We start from the raw sequence: 22,481 nt of genomic DNA, 5'->3' as shown, positions 1-22,481 counted from the left end.
AGATGACTGTGTACTGTACCACACAATCAAAACTGAAGATGACCAAACAAAACTTAGTAATTCTCTGTACAAAGTGTCTCAATGGTGCTCAGACTGGCAAATGGTGTTAAATGCAGAAAAGACAGTCTACATGAACATTACTAACAAAAAATCAACACTTACCTTTCCTTACAGTATCAACGGCACCCCACTACGAAATGTTTCACAGTACAAATATCTGGGTGTAACGATAAGCAGTGACCTAAGCTGGAATGCGCATGTGCAGCAAATCTCTAAAAAAGCAATGAATAAATTGTTCTTTCTCAAACGATCGCTTGCCGGATCTACCTTTGAAACACGTTCTCTTGCCTACACCAGTCTTATCCGACCGACATTGGAATACGCCAGTATTACGTGGTTTCCACACACTAAATACAACATCGCTGCGCTTGAGCGCGTTCAAAGGAAAGCTGTCCGTTTTATTTTCAATCGCTACAGGCGTAGCGATTCCCCATCAGAACTTCTTCGGCAGGCTGGTCTCACTACCTTGTCTAACCGAGCGAGAGTGCACAGATTGAAATTCCTATATTTGTTGTTAAAAAATAATTTTAAGATCAACCCCAGGTCATTTGTTACATACAGCTCTGCCAGAGAAACGCGACACAAACACAAATTCACGTTAGAAGAATTTCGTCCTACTAATAATGTATTTCGCTTCTCTTTTTTTCCACGAGTTGTAAGAGACTGGAATGCCTTAGATGAAATTACTGTTACTCAGCCTACGCTAGAATTATTCTCTGAACTCGTGGAGAGAGCTGTGTGACACAGACACATGTCACTCTGGTTATTGTTATTGTGATATGGATGTAGTATGCTTGTTTTAATCTCTTGCTGTGTGTAAATTTAGAGTGTGTCTTTTCGTTTATACGTGTATATGTCTATTTATTACAGAGCGCATAATATGCTCTCCGCATTACTTCTGTACATTCATGTATAAATCAACTCCCACCCCTGTAATAATCCCTTTGAGGGATTGGCAGTATTTTGAAATAAATAAATAAATAAATAAAATATAGATGGTGGTATTTTTGAGGTTGCGGTGGGTGGGGTTAGCCTGGACTTCATAACCAGTAGCGCTCCCGCCAGAGCATCGCCCAATTTGTGGGGCCCGTCCCACGCGTTGATGTGTCGAGTGTCTCGCAGGAACGAAGGCTATATAAGTATGGTATGCTGTTTGCGGAGCCAGAACAATGTTTCTCTGCCATCTGTCTGTCGGGGGCCCCTTGGGGACGCCCTGTCACTTTGTCGAAGTGATCACGGACCTCTTTGTGCGACAAACGGGAGGGGGGAGGTTCTGGCGCAATATGCAGTCACTATCGTATTAAATTGTAGAATAAGGTGCCAAAGAAAATGCAGAGGAGTTAGGGTTCATTTGGTAGGCTTAATTATTTAATTTCGGTGTGTGGGCGGCCGTGACAATCTTGTTCCGTCTCTTGCTGCGATTTCTGGAGCAAGACCTCGAAACTATACAAATAGGTTAAAGCTCGACCCAAAACTTTTCTTTCGCGGGCGATGGCGTCACAGATGGCTCAGTGGCACCCCATTCCAGGACCACTTGGCTTGAATGTGGCAATGCGCATTTCCCGAAAGGACGTTACCTTCCAAATGTTCTCAGATCATAGGATACTGACTATACAGGCAACCGCTAAACGAACGTTCATGTTTGAGTACTTTTCTACATTGCATATGGGTCGCTAGTAAGAGCGAAAATTTTCAGAATAAGAAGGGCTCAACTGTGATGTACGCGTACACAGCGTCTGTTGCACGTCATGGCTTCGAAGCATATTAAGGAGTGCGTGGGTACAAATAAGATTCACAAGTTCGGAAAGAGTAAGGCCTTAGCTTGCAGCCTTGCAGCGGGAGGTCGTCCTCCTTTTGAGTGGATGGACTAATCAATGAAGGTCTACGGATGTTGAGGCCGTATATGCTAGGCAGTGCAATGTCTTGCGATTTCTCTAGATTTAGATACGGACGTGCACAGAAGTCATGTAACTTCTTACTAGACTTAAAACAACGACAGTAGCGTCATGGTGCCAGCGGGCTCGAAAAAACACCGGGACGTGAATCCCATCGTTTTACAGCCTTTCACAATAGTAGCTCGTATTAAAAAAATTACAGCATATCCACGGAGCGACTGATGAATTGTGGGGCGAAGCGTTCGTCAGTCCGTCCATGCTTCCGTCCGTCCATGCGTCCATCCATCCGTGCGCTCGTCCATGCATCCGTCCGTGCGTCCGTTCTTCCGTCTGTCTGTTCGTTTGTCTGTCTGTCTGTCTGTTCGTGCGTCTGTTCGTGCAGCCGTCCCTCTGTCTGTCCGTCCATCCGTTTGTCCATCCGTCCGTGCGTCCACTCCTCAGTCTTCATCTTCATGTATTCATCATATACAAGTGCCGCAATCCAACAGACATTCTAAGGACCGCTCTTTCGGGTATGTGCCACCGGTGGTTACGCACTACAACGAGGTACGCACAAGCCACGCCATTGGGAGCTTAGCCCCTAAAAAGCGACGTCGTGGCTCAAAGTAAGTTCGAAGGAGACTATCTCAGCCAATCATCATGGTGGGCATAATTTAATAGGCCAGTCACCAATGACACAAAACACGAAAAAGGAAGTCTTGTGAACTTCGTGCAACATCTGCATTTATTTTGAACCCGTACATATCTAGGCTTTCATGCTCGGAAAAGTTTTCTTCTATACAGGGGCGCCAGTTCCAAGTTATCCTACTCTCTGCATCGTACTGTGACCCTCTTCGCATAACCGTGTCCAAGTTCGCGTAGAGAGCGTGATCAGCTGGCTTTGCACTGGGAGGCGACACCTTGCGGTCGTTGTGTGTCTGACACGTTCGCCCAGGATCATGCGCAGCCTAATAGTCATGCGACCTGCTATGCATCAGTGGTAACGTTGAAGAGCGCTTCTGTTTAACCGAATATGCGCTCGACCTTAGGGCATTCGCGGCATCTCGATGGCAAAAACTGACGAGATCGGGATGACAACATGCACTCTAGTCTTCCAGTGCGAACCATACGCACTGGCTGGCAATTGCGAGATACGTGGTCATATAATAGGGTTATAACTCCAATAAATGCGCACAGTCAGCTAATCAACGCCGCTTACCAACTTAATTTCTTATTTAAAGCAATGTGAGCAGATCTGCGCGTATATTAGGCCGCGCATGTTCCTGGGCACACCTCTAAGGAGCCCGCGCTGCCACAAGGTGCCATCCCGCGGAGCAAGGCCGGGTGCTTACGCAGTGCAAACGTCGACGAGACTGCACACCAGCAGCGTACTAATGCCAACAGCCACAGTCGCGAGCCGACTCGGTGCCAGTGCGGCGCGTGCCAATCCATTGTTAACTGCGTGCGCTACATGTACACACAACATAGCGCAACTCCCCCTCTTTCTTCCCGGCAAGAAGACCGGCGGTATCGAGTTCCCCGGTGCGCAACAAACGGGCCGGTGGCTTTTCAGGAGTCTGCGGAATGACTGAAAGAAGTCCACTGCCGCTCGATCATCGATTGCGCAGGCCTTCAGCAACAGTGGACGCCTCATCGCCATGCGTCCGGCGCGTAGCGTCCCACCGACTGACCACCACCGTGGTGGCACCGGCGCGCGCAACGGGACGTGAAATGAGGTTTCCTCGGACGTCCATCACGTCGTTGACCCTGCCGGTGGGCTGACGTCGTCGAAACGACGTGGGCGGTTTTCTGGAACGCGCCCGCACGCTTGGCGCGTGCTCTCTCGGCCATCAGATGGGCACGTGCGGTGTGCGAGAAGACGCACTGACCATTGTGTCCACTCTGCTCGCCGCTTCTGGCGCGTGTGCGCTACTACACGAGGTTAAAGAGTCTCATTGAGAGACAAGCGGAAGGGCTTGCAAAACAAGCCACCTTGCGACAGAATGGGCCATTACCTGCGTGCCCTTCGCAGCGGGATCGGCTTCGACGCTTCAAAACGAAATGTTGTCGTTGGACGCTTCGAGAGATGCTTACTTTGCCACTTCTCACCGCTGTGGTCAGTGGTGCCTTCCTGCTTCTACTTTTGATTTGCGATGATGGCGTGCCTCCGTTCCTCAATGAGCAGAGCAGTGGAACTATACCGAAGGGAGCTGGACCAAGGTTTTTGACCAGGCTAGTTGAAGGTACATAATATTGCGCAGCGCACACTGACTGACAGACAAAGAAGAGGCGACACTCGAAGACAAGCGCTGTCTTGGCGTGTCTCCTCCTCTTCATCCGGCTTTCAGTGTGCGCTGTAAGCTGTTATGGACCAAAATGAAGCCCTTTCTTGGAGGTTGCATGCCACACCGAGATGAAGAAAACTTTGTAAACCAGACTCGGTAGTTCATATAATTATGCTTGAGGTTGTCAGTCCTAAAACCACGATGCGTTTATAGGAGACGTGGCGAAGCGGGGTGCTTCTTAAACATTGATCACTTGCAATTCTTTACCGTGCCCCTAAACTTAAGCACATGGGCCTGCATAGCATTTTGCTTCCCCTGAAAGTGAGGCAGCCACGACCGGGACTCGATCCCACGGCCTGCTGGTCAGCAGTCAGGCACCGTTGCCATAGAGTTTCCGAAAATTAACTAGAGGGGACTCTGTCACTGCAATCGTTCAGCGATCTTAAGAATTATGGGTAGTACACACATTTTCCTAGTCTTTGTATTTGGGGGGATGAATTACTTGCGGCTTTGTTTATTGCTGTGTTTCGGTTTTGTTTTGAAACAAAGGCTGATGCTCGCGAGGATGCTGGCCCTGGACACTGCTATATAAATCGACTTCAGCCCACGGTTCCTAACCACAATTGACGTTAACCCGACTGGACGGCTGTACCAAAGGTGTACATACGTAATGTTTATAAAATTAGATAAGCAGCACTGTAACCACTATTGACGTTTCACGAAGATTAGCGTTTATTAGCTCCCATAGACACTATAGCGCCAGAGTTCCCTCCAGTGTATATTAGGAAACTCCATGACCGTTACCTCCTGACCACTGGGGTGGGTACAGGGGGTAAGTTGAGTCTGGTAGTGGGCCTGTTGGTACATAGCTTGGAAATTCTGCGAAACCAAGAGGGTAGTTCCCGCAGTGATAACGGTCACCGCGACCACGCGCAAAGCTAATAAGACCAGCCACTATATTGCTTTCGAGAGGAAACGTGGCTGAAATAAATCGCAAGAAACAAACGATCAGAAAGACGGGTCATGTCCGAGTAACATGACGTTGAAATACAAGTAAGGCACGCGCCAAATTCAGGGTCCAAGGCGTGTGCCATGGGGTCACGCGTTTATGTATTTCTTTTTTACTCGACGTTTAACTCCTTCCTCCTTTATTATGGTTCTTGTTACGTTTGTTTCGTGTCAGTCGTGATATCTCCTTGTCTTGTGCATGTGTTTGCCTTTGTCGCAACCACGCTAGGTTTTGATTCTTCCTGTTGTCGTTGTCAACATTCCTGAGTCGTTTACGTTGTTGCCTAACAGTCAGTTGCTCGTTTTTGTTTGATATTGTTTTTGCTTGAGCTGACTCTCGCTCCCCCCCCCCCTTTCACCTCGTGAGGTGCCATTACTTTTTCCAAGGTTTCACCCAGAGCTTCCTGCTTTGTCCAAGGTTTTACCCAGAGCTCGCTCTGTTTCACTGACAAAATGTTTGGTGACGTCTCGTTTGGAGCACGAGATTTTCGTAAACATCGTATCGTGTAATCTTCACGTGCACGAGCACAAATACATCACGGTGAAATTTCGCACATAGTCCGCGAGTACGAATATCGACCTCGCTGTAAAATACCGAGGAAGCACCTACTCTGCCTCCCCTAGGGTGAAGGATAATCCAACCAGATCTCCCGAAAATTGAAGGGAATGCTGGCTCAGGTTGGGGCGCCTGCTCGACATTTCACAGTAGTTATAATTGAACTTCCCTAAATATGATGGTATCGGAAAGTTGTAAATCAACTGTCACATTTTTCCCACATTCAAGTAGGCGTTTGATACAGCACCAGTCAAGAGAGGAGGAGAGAAGCAAGGTAAGGCAGGGAGGTTAAACAGACGCACGTCTGGTTTGTTACCCTGTAATGGGGCAGAGAGGCAAAGTGGCGAACAGAGAGACAAAAGAAGAGAGATATAAAAGGAGAGTATTGAACAGGCTTGACTTTCTAATTTCCTTCAATGGGCTTAAGTTATTTATCTTAGATGTTAATATACTCAATAAATGACAGTGCTTCAAACTTGTAATTCAGAATGGCATCAACGATAGTAATTTGTGTGTTCACTGCTTTGAAGAGATTTTCTGAACTCTCAAGGTGAGACTCTTTCTCGTTCGTTTAGCTCCTTGCGATTGTAGGTCGAGACGCCGGACGCCCTAGTGGAGTTGCAAAGCCGGGTGAATTTCCGAGCGTGCACACCAGCAGATGCGTGGCACGGGTAAACGAGCCATCCGTGAATGAAGGAGCATCATCATATCCCCCTCTTCCTTCAGGTAACCCTGTCGAACCAAGTGCGCCACTTCGGAGAAGTGGAATGAAGCCTCGCGTAGCTCACGGCGTAACGATTCCTGGTCACCACGGCCCTCGACGCTGTCCCGGCCATGCGAGCGATGAGGCCGAAGCGGGCCGGCGAATCTGGAGCGGACGACAAGCACAGAGCGAGTCGCGCAAAGCACGCGAACAAACAACGCGGTAAAAGTGTCGCGGCGGCTTAAATCGCGCGTCAGGCGCCGCACCTTTTTCTCCTCAACCTTCGGGGGCCCTGGCCTCAAGTCCGGCGGCACGATGGTGGTCGTGAGGTCGGCCGGAAGGAACCTCCACTTTATTGCGAAATACACTGCGCCTAGTAGCGGCTTCGTGTTAGTAGGGCTCTAGAGGGGACTCCACGCGACCCCCCCACCGTGATTACCCTCCCTCCGTATTATTCACTCCTCCTCGTACAAAGTCTTGTCAATGTCGGAGCACTGCCTCTCCATGTGCGTGTGAGTCCTTTTGTGTCCGAACCCTCCTTAGGGCAGTGTTTATGGCTTTTCGGTCCTGTGCAGCGCGTAGTTGAAACTCGATACGTCCGAACTCACGCGTATTCAGCGAGTGAATACCCGGAATTCTGCCGTCACGCTTCCTGGAGTAGTGTGGCCCCCTCGTGGGCTGAAGAAAGCCCCTCTCGACCGTGGAGTCAGGCCGGAGACGCCTGGCCGGGCAGTTAGCTTCGAGGCACGAACTGAGACGAATCGCGAGGTAGCAGAAGAATGACACGTAACCTTTGTATTTTAATAAAGTTTGCTTTAAAATCTTAAACTTGCATTTTCTCTTTCATTATCACATTTCACTTTCATTATCACTTTCATTTCATATCCCGGCCGACGAGTAAAGTATGTCCCTCCCCCCGCCCCCCTCCCTACTCGCAAAAAAGTTGGTACGCCACTGGGACTAGCGTTATCTTGGGACATTAGTTACCAGCTAATAGTGCCAATGCTGTCCATATCTGTGGTCCTTCATATGAAAATGAATCCCGCAAGATATGAGATCTGCGGAATCGTTTTGCTTTTTTTGACTCCTTTGGATTGTTTATGTGCGTTCCTATGACGACACGCTCCTAAACTCATAACACAAGAAAGTATTTAACTTTAATAAAGCTGAATACTGAGAAGTATATTGAACGAGGTAACTGCCGACACAGGACACGCGCGCCATCAAAGCACGAGGTAAAACGCCAATTTCCTCCCTTTCAATCCTGTAACGAGGTAAAAGTAGGCTTACCTAAAAGCGCTCACAGATACAAAAAACTGTAAACTCAATGCTTATACAGACAGCACCATTCGTGAGGCTTCCGATAGCGGTAACAAGTAAAGCGACACCGATAAAAACATCTTCCGAGAGCTAAGCCCCAAACAGGAAGAGCCCAGACCATGGTGGTAACTTACATGTACGACAAAAAAGTCCACATAGTCTGCCGGAACTGGTGCTGACAAAGGCACCTAGTTGCAAATGCAACAGCGTCAAGGAAACTTGAAGTATATTACGAGTGACAGTTGGACGACACACCATGCTCACGCGAGATCGTCTACTTTCGTCTTTTCTGACCTAGGCAGAATATTTACGCCAATTTAAATGCGTGATATATTCTTTTTGGTGAAAAAAAAAACGTTCTTGCTTTTTTTGCTTCCGTAAACGTCCGTCCTAACAAGCACTGACGGCTTTTTCTGTGGACCCTCGTCCGTTGCCTAACTCTGAAGTAGTAGTGTGAAGAAGTGACCCATTCCTACCTCCTCATCTGGAAAACATTTATTCGCTTATCCGCCATACACCCAATTTAGACCGAAGGACACGACTCGCGTCAAGAGCGCGGAGACGAACGAGAAGACCGAACGAGACTGGACGCTGGCGCGGTTCATTCGGTAACCCGAGAACACGTTCTTTCGCCTTCCGCTTACTAGCGGAGATGCACGAAAAAGGAGTACTCCACACTGGCGTCGCAGAATTCATTACACACTTGTTACGCCCTCGCCTGCAGGCAAAATGGCGTGTGTGACGTACGTCACCACGAAAGAAGCTGGACGAAGTGACAGCTGGTGTAACTTTGCTCGACAACCAGCTCGTACGGCTGAAGAGAACGAAGCGCACAAGAGGTACGCGAAGATGGGAGAACACGCCTATTTGCTGCATCTCATCAATTCCGTGCAGGGCAGTCAAGGCTGTTCCGTGCCGTCCAGTCAAGGCACGCCAGAGCCGTATATCCCTTCGCAAAGGAGATATATGGCTGTGAGAGCTCTACCCGAATGAAAAAAGAAACTTGAGCAAGCATGAACTGTCCACCTGTGGCCACCCTTCGCTGGAACTCAGCCTAATGAAAGCTCAACGGAAGTGTTGCCAGCGCTCACGGAGGTACGCGAAGATGGGAGAACACGCCTATTTACTGCACCTCATCAATTCCGTGCAGCGCAGTCAAGGCTATTTCGTGCCGTCCAGTCAAGGCACGCCAGAGCCGTATATCCCTTCGCAAAGGAGATATATGGCTGTGGGAGCTCTAGCAAAACGAAAAAAAAAAAACCTTGAGCATTCATGAACTGTCCTCCCGTGGTTACCCTTCGCTGGAACTCGGCCTAATGAAAGCTCTACGGAAGTGTTGCCAGCGCTCACGGAATGAGTCGATCCGCGCCTCCTCCGTATCACCGAAGCATGCAGCCACCTGTCGCCCACTTGGACATTAGCCGACACGAGTCGTATAGCCCTCGCTACGATGGACCGAAATGGTGAGACAAAGGAATATAGATCCCCTTGTCTCGCCGAAGCGCGCCACCTTCCCCGCTTGTTATCTCTCGTACTACACATGCAGGAAGAGCCGTACAATGCTAAAATGATATGCCTATAGGGATGTCCGTTGATTCCCCGGTGTTAGGAATTTGCTCTGTCGCGATGGTAGCGGTGGCGAAGAGCGGCGAGCCGTCGAGCGGACTTCGATGAAGCCTTAGCCCGAAGGTGAAACAGGGAGGCAATCCGTTTGGAAAACAGCAACAAAAGCAGCGTTTACTGTAGCAGGTTGTCGTCTTACAGAGCCGGCCAGCACGACAACGTCGGCTGGGGCAAAATCTCCTAACATGGGGCCGGCTCGGCCTTAAATAGCGTCTTTGGTCCATTCTCTCAGACCAGTTCTCGGGCTCGGAGGGGGAGACGTAGCCATACCCGGAACTGCAAAGTGGTTCGGCGGAGGAAACGACGTTATCCCCGGACAGCACGGTTCTCCTGCACAGAAGGCGGCACTGGGAGGGGGGGGGGGGGAGACAGTTCGTCGAAACAGGGCTCGATCTTGTGAGACGTGCTCCCGAACGAGGAACATGTCTGTGGCACAACAGCACCCCCACCACCAGACAATGCATCCGAAGTTTTGAGCCGTCAGCGCGGCTCGGAAGGAGGGATGCTGGTTGACCATCGGTAGCCGTTCCGCATAGGCCTGCAGAGGTTCACTGGAAGGACGGAGTCGAACACAAAGGCGAACCACTCCGGCCAAAGTAAGCACCCTCCAAATGCTGATCAAATCGCCAGACCAGCAGAAACGAAAATATTTCCTCGAGATTTAACTGAGCTAAAAAAAATAGCATCACGAGCAATGTATCTGAGGAGCAATACATAATGTGGACACTCCTTTACAGTGCATGACACTGCTAAACCAAACAGAATTTTTTTTCGTGAGCGATTCTCGATTGTGACCCGGGCAGATTAGGGACGATTGAAGCTGCCGAGGTTAACTCAATTTGGCCCCGAATCTACAATTTAGAATACCAAGAACACCCGAATTACGCACATTGGCGTCTCTTGCAAGCTTCAGACCACTAAACAAAACAAGGCCATTCGATAAGCCCTAACTCAAAGTGCTCAGCCAATGAGCATCCCAACAAAATAAAACGCGCTTGAAAAAGTAAGTGAATAACAATGAAAATCAAACTTGCGCGCGTTAAACAAAACAAAGGGCAAAGTCAACCCACACTGACACGCTTACCAACACGTAATGCCAAACAAAGAACGTATTTTAAACAGGGCTTTTTCTCAGCCTTCTCTGTTAAATTAAAACACACTGACTGTTACTTTTTAAATTTTATGAAAACAAAATAATGAAACAAACATACCAATGCGTGCTTCTCCTATGAGAAGGAAAGTAGAACACAAAAATTCAAACACATTTATTACTGAATGGCTTACGACAAACTAGAAAAACAATTTTCAAAGCTGATTACATTGTCCATTCATAGTAATGGCAAGACGGGGCCCCTCTCAGACGAACTCTGGGGAGTCGTGCACTCCATAGCCTTCGAGGGATCCGGTCTTGACAAAGGCACAACGAACAAAGCTGTTTGCCGAACTCGGTAGCAGCAACTTTTGACTTGCATCCGCTTAGCTCGAACAAGGGGGCGTCTGCACTGCATCGTTTACGCCACCCCTTCGACCAGCGACCCTTTCGCCACGGTGGGGAACAACTGCTCGTGTTACCGCTCAAGCGCTCCCAACGTTTCCCCACTTGCTTGCATCTACGCGGCATCAGCATTGATGAGGCCAGGCGAAGATCTCGTTGTCTGAATTTTCCCGAAAGTCGGTTTTTCTCAGCGCGCTTCCCGCCTAATCTTGAACTCAGTGACAGTCTGAGCTTCAAACGTTTCTTAGAGGGCCCTTTCGTGATCCTACGCCTAGCCCTCAAACTGGCGTCTCGACTGATGACGTCATGGACCTTAATAGCGGCTTTAGCGCACTTGGCGCCTGTCATCTTTTTGGTGTTATGCTTTCGCCGATGCCTCCTTTTGACGGAAAGGCTAGGAATGCGGGCCGCTTCGACACACCTAATTTCAAGTGCGCTGCCTTTGACAGGCACTGCCAAGACTCTAGACTGGTTAGCTAGCATTTCTCCGGGCCCGTTGCTAGCTGTCTCTGCTTGCGACAGAACGGGATTCCCGATGCCATCAAAGCCAACCAACACGCCTAGAGAGCTTTTGATCTGTGAGGGTCTATCGCTGTCGTGGATAGCCCTAATTCTCTGGCCTTCGAAATTGGCCTCATGCTCTCTCTGACGCGATTCATCCTGATCGCGTGCGCTGCGAGGCGGCTCCATCTCCAGTGCTTCCCGATGTACCTCGGCGTCCTTAGCTATGCGATGGGCCTCGGCCCCTAACTCTTTGTGAGGCTCCTCAGTGCCCGGATCTCTCTGACGCACTTCGGTGTCTTGCACCTTGTGACGGGCCTCAACGTCAGATGCCTCGCGACTTTCCTCATCCTGAAGCGCTGCGCGACGGGCCTCCATCGCTTTACTGCGCGCGTCGTCCTCCCGCGCTTTACGACGCGCCTCGTCCTCTCGCTCTTTTCGGCGGGCGTCTACCTTTAGCGCCTTACCACCTGCTTCAGCGCTGTTACTATCGCTCTGACTTCCAGCAGGACTTGAAATGAAAAAAATATTTATTCAAAGTATATCTAGCCTGACCAAAATGTCCTGCTTCCTCGGAGGGCAAACAATTCAATACATGTGAGATCTTGCGCGGAAACAACGTGGCGAGCTTCTCCACCCAAAGGTCACGGCTAACACCAACATCACAGCAGACAACTTCGCAATCCTCAAGAAAATGCGCGATGTTCTCGCCTGTCTGAAAGTTGTGGAGCTGGTGTTTAGCTCGATCCCACTTAAGTGCTTGAATTTTAAGATCGAGCTCTCTCGTTTTGAGAGCATGCTCTGTCCTTTTTCTGCTCTCCTCGGCTTGCCACTGTTCGTGACTTCTAGCTGCTCGCTCTTCGGCCTTCTGCTGTTCGTGCCTTTGAGCTTCGAGCTCTTCGCGGTTTTTCTCGGCCTTCTGCTTTTCCTCACAGATGAGCTCCCAAAACTCGTCAGCTTCCTCGGCCGTCACATTCTCTGTCCGCATCACCTCGAGAATCGCTTCCCTTGTTTTAGCGGACCCGGTGGAAATCCCCATGGCTCGACAAATTTCGAGGAGGTCCTGCACCAGGTACTGCTCCATTGCGATCTCGTCCCTCGTGATGCTCTACTACTGATATTCACCGTACTCTAAAGCTAATCTCGTGGTTTAGAGCACGTGAATAATAAATTACAACCAACAAAACACAAAACGCTCTCCTAACATCTGCCTGTGCTAGAGAGGTCTGGCGAAATGAACAGTAAACGTTGGGCACTCACCCAACCAAAGTAGCCGACGATGGTCCAACTCGTGGCTACCGTCGAACACTATCAGGCCTTCAGGGATCCGCACCAACTTGTCAATGTTGAGATCCGGGGTTGCTTGTCCCAGCTTGCCGAACGATGAGAACAGGGGTCTGATCCGGCGTGCCAAACGTAGGATATCGTATCCCGAAGCTGCCAACCACTGTTAGGAATTTGCTCTGTCGCGATGGTAGCGGTGGCGAAGAGCGGCGAGCCGTCGAGCGGACTTCGATGAAGCCTTAGCCCGAAGGTGAAACAGGGAGGCAATTCGTTTGGAAAACAGCAACAAAAGCAGTGTTTACTGTAGCAGGTTGTCGTCTTACAGAGCCGGCCAGCACGACAACGTCGGCTGGGGCAAAATCTCCTAACATGGGGCCGGCTCGGCCTTAAATAGCGTCTTTGGTCCATTCTCTCAGACCAGTTCTCGGGCTCGGAGGGGGAGACGTAGCCATACCCGGAACTGCAAAGTGGTTCGGCGGAGGAAACGACGTTATCCCCGGACTGCACGGTTCTCCTGCACAGAAGGCGGCGCTGGGAGGGGGGGGGGAGACAGTTCGTCGAAACAGGGCTCGATCTTGTGAGATGTGCTCCCGAACGAGGAACATGTCTGTGGCACAACACCGGTAAGATATGCAGGTCCCAGTTTCGCTCTTACAAAGCATGTTTATGAGCGTCCCGGCATCGGATGAGGCACGGAATCAGTTCGCACGTATTGCTTCGGAAGCCGGCGCATGCCTGAACGGAAAGGCTGGCTTCTCAGTTTCTTTAGGGGCGAAGCTCCTTATAGTGGCACCCGTTCGTCCCTCGTAGTCGTAGTAGTAGTGTGTAACCATTCTTACATTTTGACCTCCAAGGTGGCGCTGGTGGGAGATATCTTCTGCGCGTTGTTCAACAATGAAAAATTCGCAGCTTGCGCGTTATCTAAAAGCCGAATTCTCCTGTCTCTCATTCCCCCTTAGCAGCCATTGGCATGTACATTGAGCACTATCTGACAAGAAAGGGTCGCTAAGTTTTACTCGCTGGGCGTAACCTCCTTGGTTTTAGAAAGGTTTAGCGAGCGTTGGGCCGCAGTGCCATGAATACAGCGAACTAGTATATACCATGAACTCGAGGTGGTTAAAGGTGGGAAGTAGACATGAAGTGCCAGCCGTAAAAAAGTGTGCGTGTGCCACCTCTCGTTCAGTCCTTAGAATGTCCACTGGATGGCGGTGTTCTATATGCGGAATATATGATGAAAAAATGCGAGATGGTGATACTTGGAGTGTTGAATAGGTGGACGAACGGACACACAGACAGATGCATGAACGGACGCACGGATGGCTGCACGGACGAATGGACACATGGACGAACGCAGGAGCGGATGCATGGACAAACGCAGGGACGGACCCACAGATGGATGTGCGGAAGCCCGAACAGACGCACGCACGGACGGGCGGATGGACGCAGGGGTGGCCACAAAGACGCACGCATGGACGGACTGAAGCAAGAACTAATAGACGGACGGATGCTTCGCCCTACTCTCCATCATTCACTCTGTGGATATGCTGCCATTTTTTTTTCATTACTCTTTCTGCGTGTTTAACGGTCATTGTTTTCTGTCGCCTTTTTTTTCGCTGCTGATTCAGCTTAGTTTGGCGAGTGTGGCCTTTCCTATCTCGGTAAATGAGAAACAGTATTCTGCTGCTGGGGGTTTCTTCATACGTATCACAAGACAAGGTCATAGCGAGATCTCTGCTTTGTAAGCTGGTGCTTTTCATTTTCTTGGCCACGTCCAGTACGACGAGTTGTAGCGATGTTTCTGTTAGCTAGGGCAGTTTCGGATTTTGTCTTTTCTTGTGGTTTGTGATGCCGGAAGCATTGTGATGTATACTATATATGGATACGCATATTTGTAAAGGACGCACTCTCCCATCGAAATGCAAATAGCCCGTCAGAAGCGTAACGCATACAGAAAAAACAAAGATGATGATGATATGTGTCTAGTTATTCGCCTCCAACAGTGTGTGTTCCCAATCGCTCACCATTCTACATGTTGCTGTTCACCTAGCTTGTCCTATTATGTAAACAAGCCGCCTTGCATCTGATACACCGGGAGCTAGTTACAAAATATTCTGACTGAAGTTAAAATTTTCCTTTAAAAAAATGGCTACTTTCATGCCTGATATGTTGCGGCGTTGCTCGTTTGCAATCCTGTGTGGCATGGAAACACAAGGTGCAATGATTTATACCTGCTCGCATCACTCAAGATACAAAAAGATTGCTCAAAAAATTAAATAAAGAAAAAAATGTCGCAGAAAAAGAAAATGTTACACTTGAATAACGCTGAGATATTATAACCTGGCATGAGCGTTACCGTCGTCCTGGCATAATTTTGGGCTGTAATCACGAAACGATAATAGTTCGTTTCTCCACGGTGTTGTTACCTGTTTTCTTTCAGCGGAAATAGCGCGGAAGTTGATCTGCCTGTCAGAATATCGCCGAAAACTTTTCTAAGTCCACGACTGCTTACTGTAAGTCGACGGTCATATGCTGCAACGTTACAGGCATTTTTCATCATACTTATCAACATCACGACGCGAAAAGCCAAGCACGACTTCGCAACTCTTGTGCATGAACGAAAGAAATGTACGATTGCAAGTCAGTGAGGAAGAACCTCCAGCGTCGTTAGCCATCGCGACCCTTGTCGCGTTGCGGTCAGCCTTAAATAGATTCTCGTTTCGCAATGACGTTATCGCGAAGCGCTTGTTCTATATACTTATGATAGTACACCTAGTAGACGCTAAGATGACCCTCCCCCCTTAAGAAAAAAAAATTAAAAAGAACATGGCATGTTCATTTCCTCATCAATGATGGCGTCGCGTCACGTCGAAGGAACGTCACCCGCGTCACCTTGGTCACTTCCTGAACTCTGCGCTTGTGTATCATTCAACCTCAAACTATAACACTATACGTAAATGAGTGCACGATAGGTTAGTTGAATATATATATAAATTCGACCGGAACATACCAGAACATGAGTGATCGAATGTCTGACCAAATGAATGGTCAAGGGTTTTTTTGTAATTTTTTTTTTACTTATTCCGTGGCAGGTATTGCGTGATGTCGTTCGAGCACACGACAAGGCGGACCACATTTCCGGCCGACGTGTGAGCGGCGGCACTTCGCCTACTTTATGCGCTGCCGCGTTTCTTCCGCGTGCCGGCACCGCGTGCTCCTCGTTCGTTACGGCACGCTCACACCGAAACGCACCAGTCTCATACAACTGCTTGGGTAATGCCAGGGAGGTTGGGGATGCTGGCGTGCGCGCGCCACCGATCTCTGCACGGTATACGGTATACCGCGGTAATGTGGCCCGTGAAAAGATGTCTTCTCGTTTCCGTCATTTATTAGAACGCACTCGATATTGTTGAGGGACGAGCGCGCGTTGGCGACGACTGAGCTTTCGCGCGAGCTCGCTGGGCCTTGATGCTTTTTAAAACTGCACTGTAGCGAGCTGTAGCAACTATTGAATTGAGTGAACGCTCGTGCAACCAAGGTCGGAGTACGCTTAAATAAAGAAATTGCCTCTCCTTCCTCAAAGTTTCGTCACTAGAGTGGTGCACCACTTCGAGCCCTCGAGCGGTGCCCCACTTCTTTTTTGTCAAAATCCCGTGCTGAGGAGGCGCGCACCGCCACGGCCTTTTCTTGTCTCATCATCGGGCCGCTGGTCTCTCGGGGGGCGCACGAACTAGCGCGCGTAGTTTGAATACTGCGTCTGTCTTGCATCAATATTAAGGTGTGCCAGTGATGACATTCTCTATGTCACTCGGTAAAACGTGGCGCCTAAAAATAGCCGTCATAAAAGTGATCGTTCACTGCAGAGAACAAATGACTGAGAACACGAAGGTTGCGCATGTAAAGAAAAAAAAAGGGCTGGTGTTTATCTTCCCTAATTCCTACTCGCTTCTACTGAGCTCTACCCACGCTACGTTGTTAAACAAATTTTTTATTGTGAAAGCGATTGCATGCACACCCCAGGCGCATTTCTGCCATTGGCGTCGCCGTGAGGTTCTATATAAACTCGCAGGTGCGATAACATCATTCCGCGCGTCGTACGCTCTATGTGCGAGTGAAAGCGTGCTAAAGCGACCGGCCATCGTGGCTCAAAAGACACGCAGGCAGGAATTGCGTACCCTAACCGGGAAGGTGGCTGTGGCACGAGCGCTATCTTAACAGGGATCGGCAAACTACTCACACCTTCGTGCGTGCCATGCTCTACTGCGTTGATTGATATGTGGGGTTTAACGTCCTAAAACCACCATATGATTATGAGAGACGCCGTAGTGGAGGGCTCCGGAAATTCCGACCACCTGGGGTTTTTTAACGTGCACCCAAACCTGAGCACACGGGCCTACAACATGTCCGCCTCCATCGGAAATGCAGCCGCCACAGCCGGGATTCGATCCCGCGATCTGCGGGTAAGTAGCCGAGTACCTTATCCACTAAACCACCACGGCGGGGCTGCTCTACTGCGTTTGCGTTAAAGCGACAGACAACACTAGGATGGCTTCACTTGCTACCGTGGTTGAGTTTCATAAGCCAAAGTATTGTTGACTTTGGCAATAGGCTGCTATAGTATAGTTAGCTATAACTGTCAGAGTTCGAACAAAAATTCAACCCAGGCATTCAGCGTGGCAGTCAAATATTTCTCCGCAGATTCTCACCAGTGCTTATACTTCACAGGAAAAAAAGACTTTTTACTGGTGTCATGTACGGCGAGGAATCCCTTTAACAGATGTAACAGCATTCGGCACAAAAGTAGAATCCCACCGGATGTCACACAATTTCGATAGCTAACTTGTGGTTAGTTTAAACGCTTCATACCTATAACTGAGCTCAGCCATAATTTTTCATAATCGCCATCATAAGCACCCACAGCAATAACAAGAAGAGATAAGCGTTAATGAATCAAAATAGGTAGATTACCATGACTGTGGCCATCCTGCTGACCACAGCGGCTCGCCAGGGCCTGATCGAAGGTCGCCCAGGGTTCTTCAATCATACGAGTTGTGAAACTCTACATCGGCGAAGTGTATCAAAATCCGGACACGCCGTTGGCCGAAATCAGAGGGAGAAGGGTTCTGCTGATTGCCGCATCGCCTTTTGACCAAAAAACAAAAGTAACAAACGCTCGCTATGATGCTATAGTACCGCGCGCAGTCTTGAGCAGCTAGTGATGAGCGCACGCGGGGGTGGCACTGCGGCGATCTAGTGCTTCGTGTCTTTGCTCTCAGATGGGGCGATTATCTGTGGCCTTCCACTGAATAGTATGTATTGTCTTGTGCGGGTTTACGAACGCAGGTTCGTAACTGGTATCATTGAAGAATCATGGAGTCACCGATGATGTGTCTGGTGTGGAGGCACTCTATCAGTGTCGCGTATGACATCCGCCCGGAGAGTGCAACGTTCACGTTGCTCGCCGCAACAGCAGACTTGACTCGGTAGACTCTGAAAATACGCAAAGAATACGTACCATCGTATTAATCAGTGCGACCAACGGAGACAGCGAAGAACTGTCATACAAAACTGTAGTTCATGGAGTATAGAGGTTGGGAGCGGACGACCCCACCAATCTACGAGGCTGTTTGGAGGATTGGAAACACTTTATGAACACTAGAACCACACACACACACACACACACACACACACACACACACACACACACACACACACACACACACACACACACACACACACACACACACACACACACACACACACACACACACACAACACACACACACACACACACACACACAACACACACACACACACACACACACACAAACACACACACACACACACACACACACACACACACACACACACACACACACACACACACACACACACACACACACACACTAAAAGGAAGTATACACCGAGGCAGCACACAGCAGCCAATTAACATCTCTAACCTCATACAAAAGTCATGTGCTCTAAGTTGCCGCAGGTTCACCTCACCCATTTTACTGTGCATCACGTTGAAAGATGCGTATACGCTAAGGCATGGTGACGAGATGAGGTGCTGAGCGGTGAGAGGGCAGCTTCCGGCAGGTTGGCGGATGTCCCTGGAAATTCGCAAGGGAGCTAGATGCTTGCAGTTGCGAAGCGCAGGAGACGGAGGTAGTTGGCGGCTACGTGACGCCCGCAGTTTAGACTTGTGCCTCGCGGCGTTGAGGTAGGACGCTCGCGTGCGGCCATCCAAGAGCACCCATCCTCACACCGCCTGCACCTTCCTTTTATTTGCTCACACGCCCCCCATCCTCATGCCAACGCCTCTTTAGAGCGTGCCTCAGCGTCCTCATCGTCTTCTTTCCTCGCCGCACGCACAGGCACACGAGCGATCCCTCGATGCGGACACCACATGGATGACATGTAGACACCGCTGTTTACGTGCGGTCCTTGCGTGCGTTTTTCTTGCTGATTTCTAGGATAACGCATGAACAACTCACCCAGTAAGCACCACTTCACGAATACGTGCGTGGTCATATGAGCCGGGACTTGCCAATCTAACACGAGGAAGCTTACAACAAAGAAATATACATCGGCTTGAGCACGCATTTGCTTACAGGCGCGTAGTGAGTGCATCGCTACTTCACAAGATGATGGTTGCAGTTTCGTTCCTGAAATCTTAACGAGCTAGTATAATCACGTGATTATCGGCGCAATCATTGCTGGGAATGCGCTTTATGTTTTGAATACCTAGAGTAACAATCATCGTCGACGGGTGCTCGAGCACCTCCTCAACTACACCTGGAAAACCAGCGGCGCAACAGTAAGAGACTCGCTCGCTGGATTCCGTGCCGACCGGTTGTGCCCTCGCGATATCCGACGACAGCGCAGCTCTAGCCGACTGGGTTGGTCCTACGCCACCTCCCGTCGCCGACAAGAGCTCTCGCAAGTGGTACCCCGTCCTCGGACTGCTGCGACCGTGTTTCCATCTTTCCTATCTCTCCTATCTCTCTTATGTCGTCGCTCGCTGTCTTACCGCATCTCTCTCCCTATATATAACTTGAATCCTATCCTTTTAATCCCTCCTCACCCCCATCCCTTGTGAGCTAGTGTTGAGGTGTCGCACGCTGATGCAGACAGTTACGGGGCTCATTTTTCTCTTCTTCTACCTCTTATAACCACAAAGTGTACTAAATGGTTGAAATGTTGACTTAGAGAAACACTGGGGAGCCATCACAAAACTTTATTGCACAGCGTTAGAGTGCACAGCTTAGCCTTTTAAAGAAGAACAAAAAACGTGGAAGGGATGTTCTGGAGGAAAAGAAAAACAAGAAGTGGGCAAATGGTGGGGGCAGCAGAGGAGGAAAGCAGGAGCGTGGTATCGACACAGAGCAACCAATGAGGCACGACTTTGGACAACGTGCCACAGCGTCGAAGTTGACGTGTCTCACTGTGGAGGGAGGTGGTCAGCAGTTTGTCGCTGCGCTGCCCAGCTCCCTCCACAGTGAGCCGACCAATGAGGCACGACTTTGGACAACGTGCCACAGCGTCGAAGTTGACGTGTCTCACTGTGGAGGGAGGTGGTCAGCAGTTTGTCGCTGCGCTGCCCAGCTCGAGAATACATTCTTGCAGTGCAGGATGACACACTCACTGCTGCAGTACTCTACGTCCCACTCGAGCGAAGGAACGGGCGGATTGGGGCACCCACTTCGGCGGCATCGAGTGAACGTAGTAACTGGCATCTCTCCCTGCTGGTTTTGCACACCTGTACCACAGCCGGAAGTCTGGTTGCCAAGTGAAGCCGAGATCTCCGGCTTGCGGTCACTCGCGCTGCAAGGTGCCGAAGGTCGAAGAGAATTCATCCCCATTTGTTGTGGACAGCGGTGAGTCGGAGTCACAGACGCCTGCTTTGGCTTCTGGAACATCGACAAGGAGTTCAGTGCCATGGGAGGCTGCTGCCTCTGCTGCTGCTGCTGGGTAGTGAGAACGTCCTCAGGTGACGCCACGTCCATGTAATCACGCGGCGAGTTGCCATCCATCGCCGAGCTCAGCAGCGGGTTGCTGTTCTGCAGTGGAGACATGCTGTCTCTCGTTGGCACGCTCATCGCACCTGGTGGTGAACTCATGTAGCCGCTCCTTCGACTAATGTCCAGTTGATCGGAAGCGCTGTTCATGCTAAGCCTGGATCTGTGCTCCGCGATGGCCCTGCGGTATTCCTTCTTGGCAACTTTAGCCTTCCTCTTGTACACGAGCTTGTGCTCCGGTTCGAGTTCCTTCCATATGGAGGCCACTATCTGGGACATCTCGGTGAAGCTGGCGTTGGGGTTCTGGAGTTGGATGCTAGCATGGGTGTCGCGGAAGTAAAGCGCGTAAGCAGACAAGGGCCTCTCTGGTTCCTTAATATCCCGCTGCACCGCATCGGACATGATGACCACGTTGCCAGCGCTGCTACCTTCGTTGTCGTCTTTATCGGCGAGAATATCGGTGGAAGGCAGCAGCTTGGCAAATGGCGAAGTGTCGTTACCGTCTTCGCGATTGCATCCATCCGCCGAGGTGGCGTAATCTGAGAGCGGCGGGGAGTTGTCGCTCACCTGTTCAGACAATGGTACGTTTTCTGGCAGCATGTTGGCGGTATCCATGAATGGATCATGCGGTGGTGGCTCCAGGATAGGGTAAGCCATGTCATGGTCCAGATATGCGTCTTCATATGGAGTCATGTTGCGGAAGGTGGCTGGGTACAAAGGACTTCCGGGCTGGTCAGTCGGCCCGACTCCTGGCGAGTGCATTCCTCTTGGCGACTGCATTCCTCAGATTGGCAATGGTTTCTGCAGCAGTTGCACCCTGGAACACCAGCGTTCCCTTAACCGGCTGTGGACAATGACGATGAGCACGCGCTTTTTCAGACTTCGTCTTTTCTTTGTTCCTGCACGCGCTGTTCCGTGCTGTGTTCCCGCTATTGTTATGTGCTTCACGCGAGTGGCTCATACGATGAGGTATCGGATGGTACTCGAACGCGCGAATGTGCTTGCGTGGGTAAACTTCACCCTCTGTCACAAAACGAGCGCTAAAAAAGGGCGCGCCGCCAAATTCTCGCGATAAAGCGCGGGAGAAACGCCGCGAGGTCAACGATAAAAAAAAAGAGAAAACAAAACTCCCCGGGCGGCTCCCCAGCGGCTCCCCGAAGACTCCCCGGGCGGCGACCCTCTCCCCTCGGAAGCGTAGGTTCGCTGGGTTCGCCGACGAACCTCCTCTCATCGGCGCCCGAGCCAGTCCTCGAGTGTTCTAGATGGAAAGGGGCGTGGTGAAGCCGGGTTGCGTCATTCATCGCAGAAGGCCTTCGAACCGTCTCGCCCTTTCCCCCAGCCTTCGCTGCGCATCGCGCCGACGAAATGAAGAGAATTTTATGGAATCGCGCGCGGAAGGTATTTAACCGTCAACACGGCCGGACTCGACTCCTTCTCCAGCGCTCCCCTTCGACGAGTCCGTCCGTGCCGTCAACCCCGGAAGCTTTTCAGGCCTGTGCGTCACGTGACGCGACGTCGACGACGTCACATCGCGCCGGCCGCCCTTCGCCAGGCGCCGCGCGCGCCCTTCACGCCTACTGACTCAGGCGAGGTGCCTTGACACCATAGGCCCGTGTACATGGACGCGACGGGGGCGGGCTGAGTTGAGTGGCGGGTTCAGCTTACCTCGACGCGCCCGAGTTTATATGAACTTGCACGGACGAGTTGAGGTGAGCGGTGATCGCAGCGATGCTTTGCGTCGAGGCGAGCCGAAA

General features: G+C 50.4%; 1 protein-coding gene across 1 annotated transcript; it reads right to left on the bottom strand.

Moving 5' to 3' along the window:
* Window positions 1-19,931: 19,931 nt before the first annotated feature.
* LOC119173824 (TOX high mobility group box family member 4-B) lies at window positions 19,932-21,697 on the bottom strand. The gene has a single exon (XM_037424607.2). The coding sequence runs from the start codon at window positions 21,505-21,507 to the stop codon at window positions 20,269-20,271; it is 1,239 nt and encodes a 412-aa protein (XP_037280504.1). The 5' UTR covers window positions 21,508-21,697; the 3' UTR covers window positions 19,932-20,268.
* Between the last annotated feature and the right edge of the window lie 784 nt (window positions 21,698-22,481).

The sequence above is a fragment of the Rhipicephalus microplus genome, chromosome 5, assembly GCF_043290135.1.
Source record: "Rhipicephalus microplus isolate Deutch F79 chromosome 5, USDA_Rmic, whole genome shotgun sequence".
NCBI classification, from domain to species: domain Eukaryota; kingdom Metazoa; phylum Arthropoda; class Arachnida; order Ixodida; family Ixodidae; genus Rhipicephalus; species Rhipicephalus microplus.
Note: the sequence above shows the minus strand (reverse complement) of the source record. Positions and strands in the feature narration are given on the sequence as shown.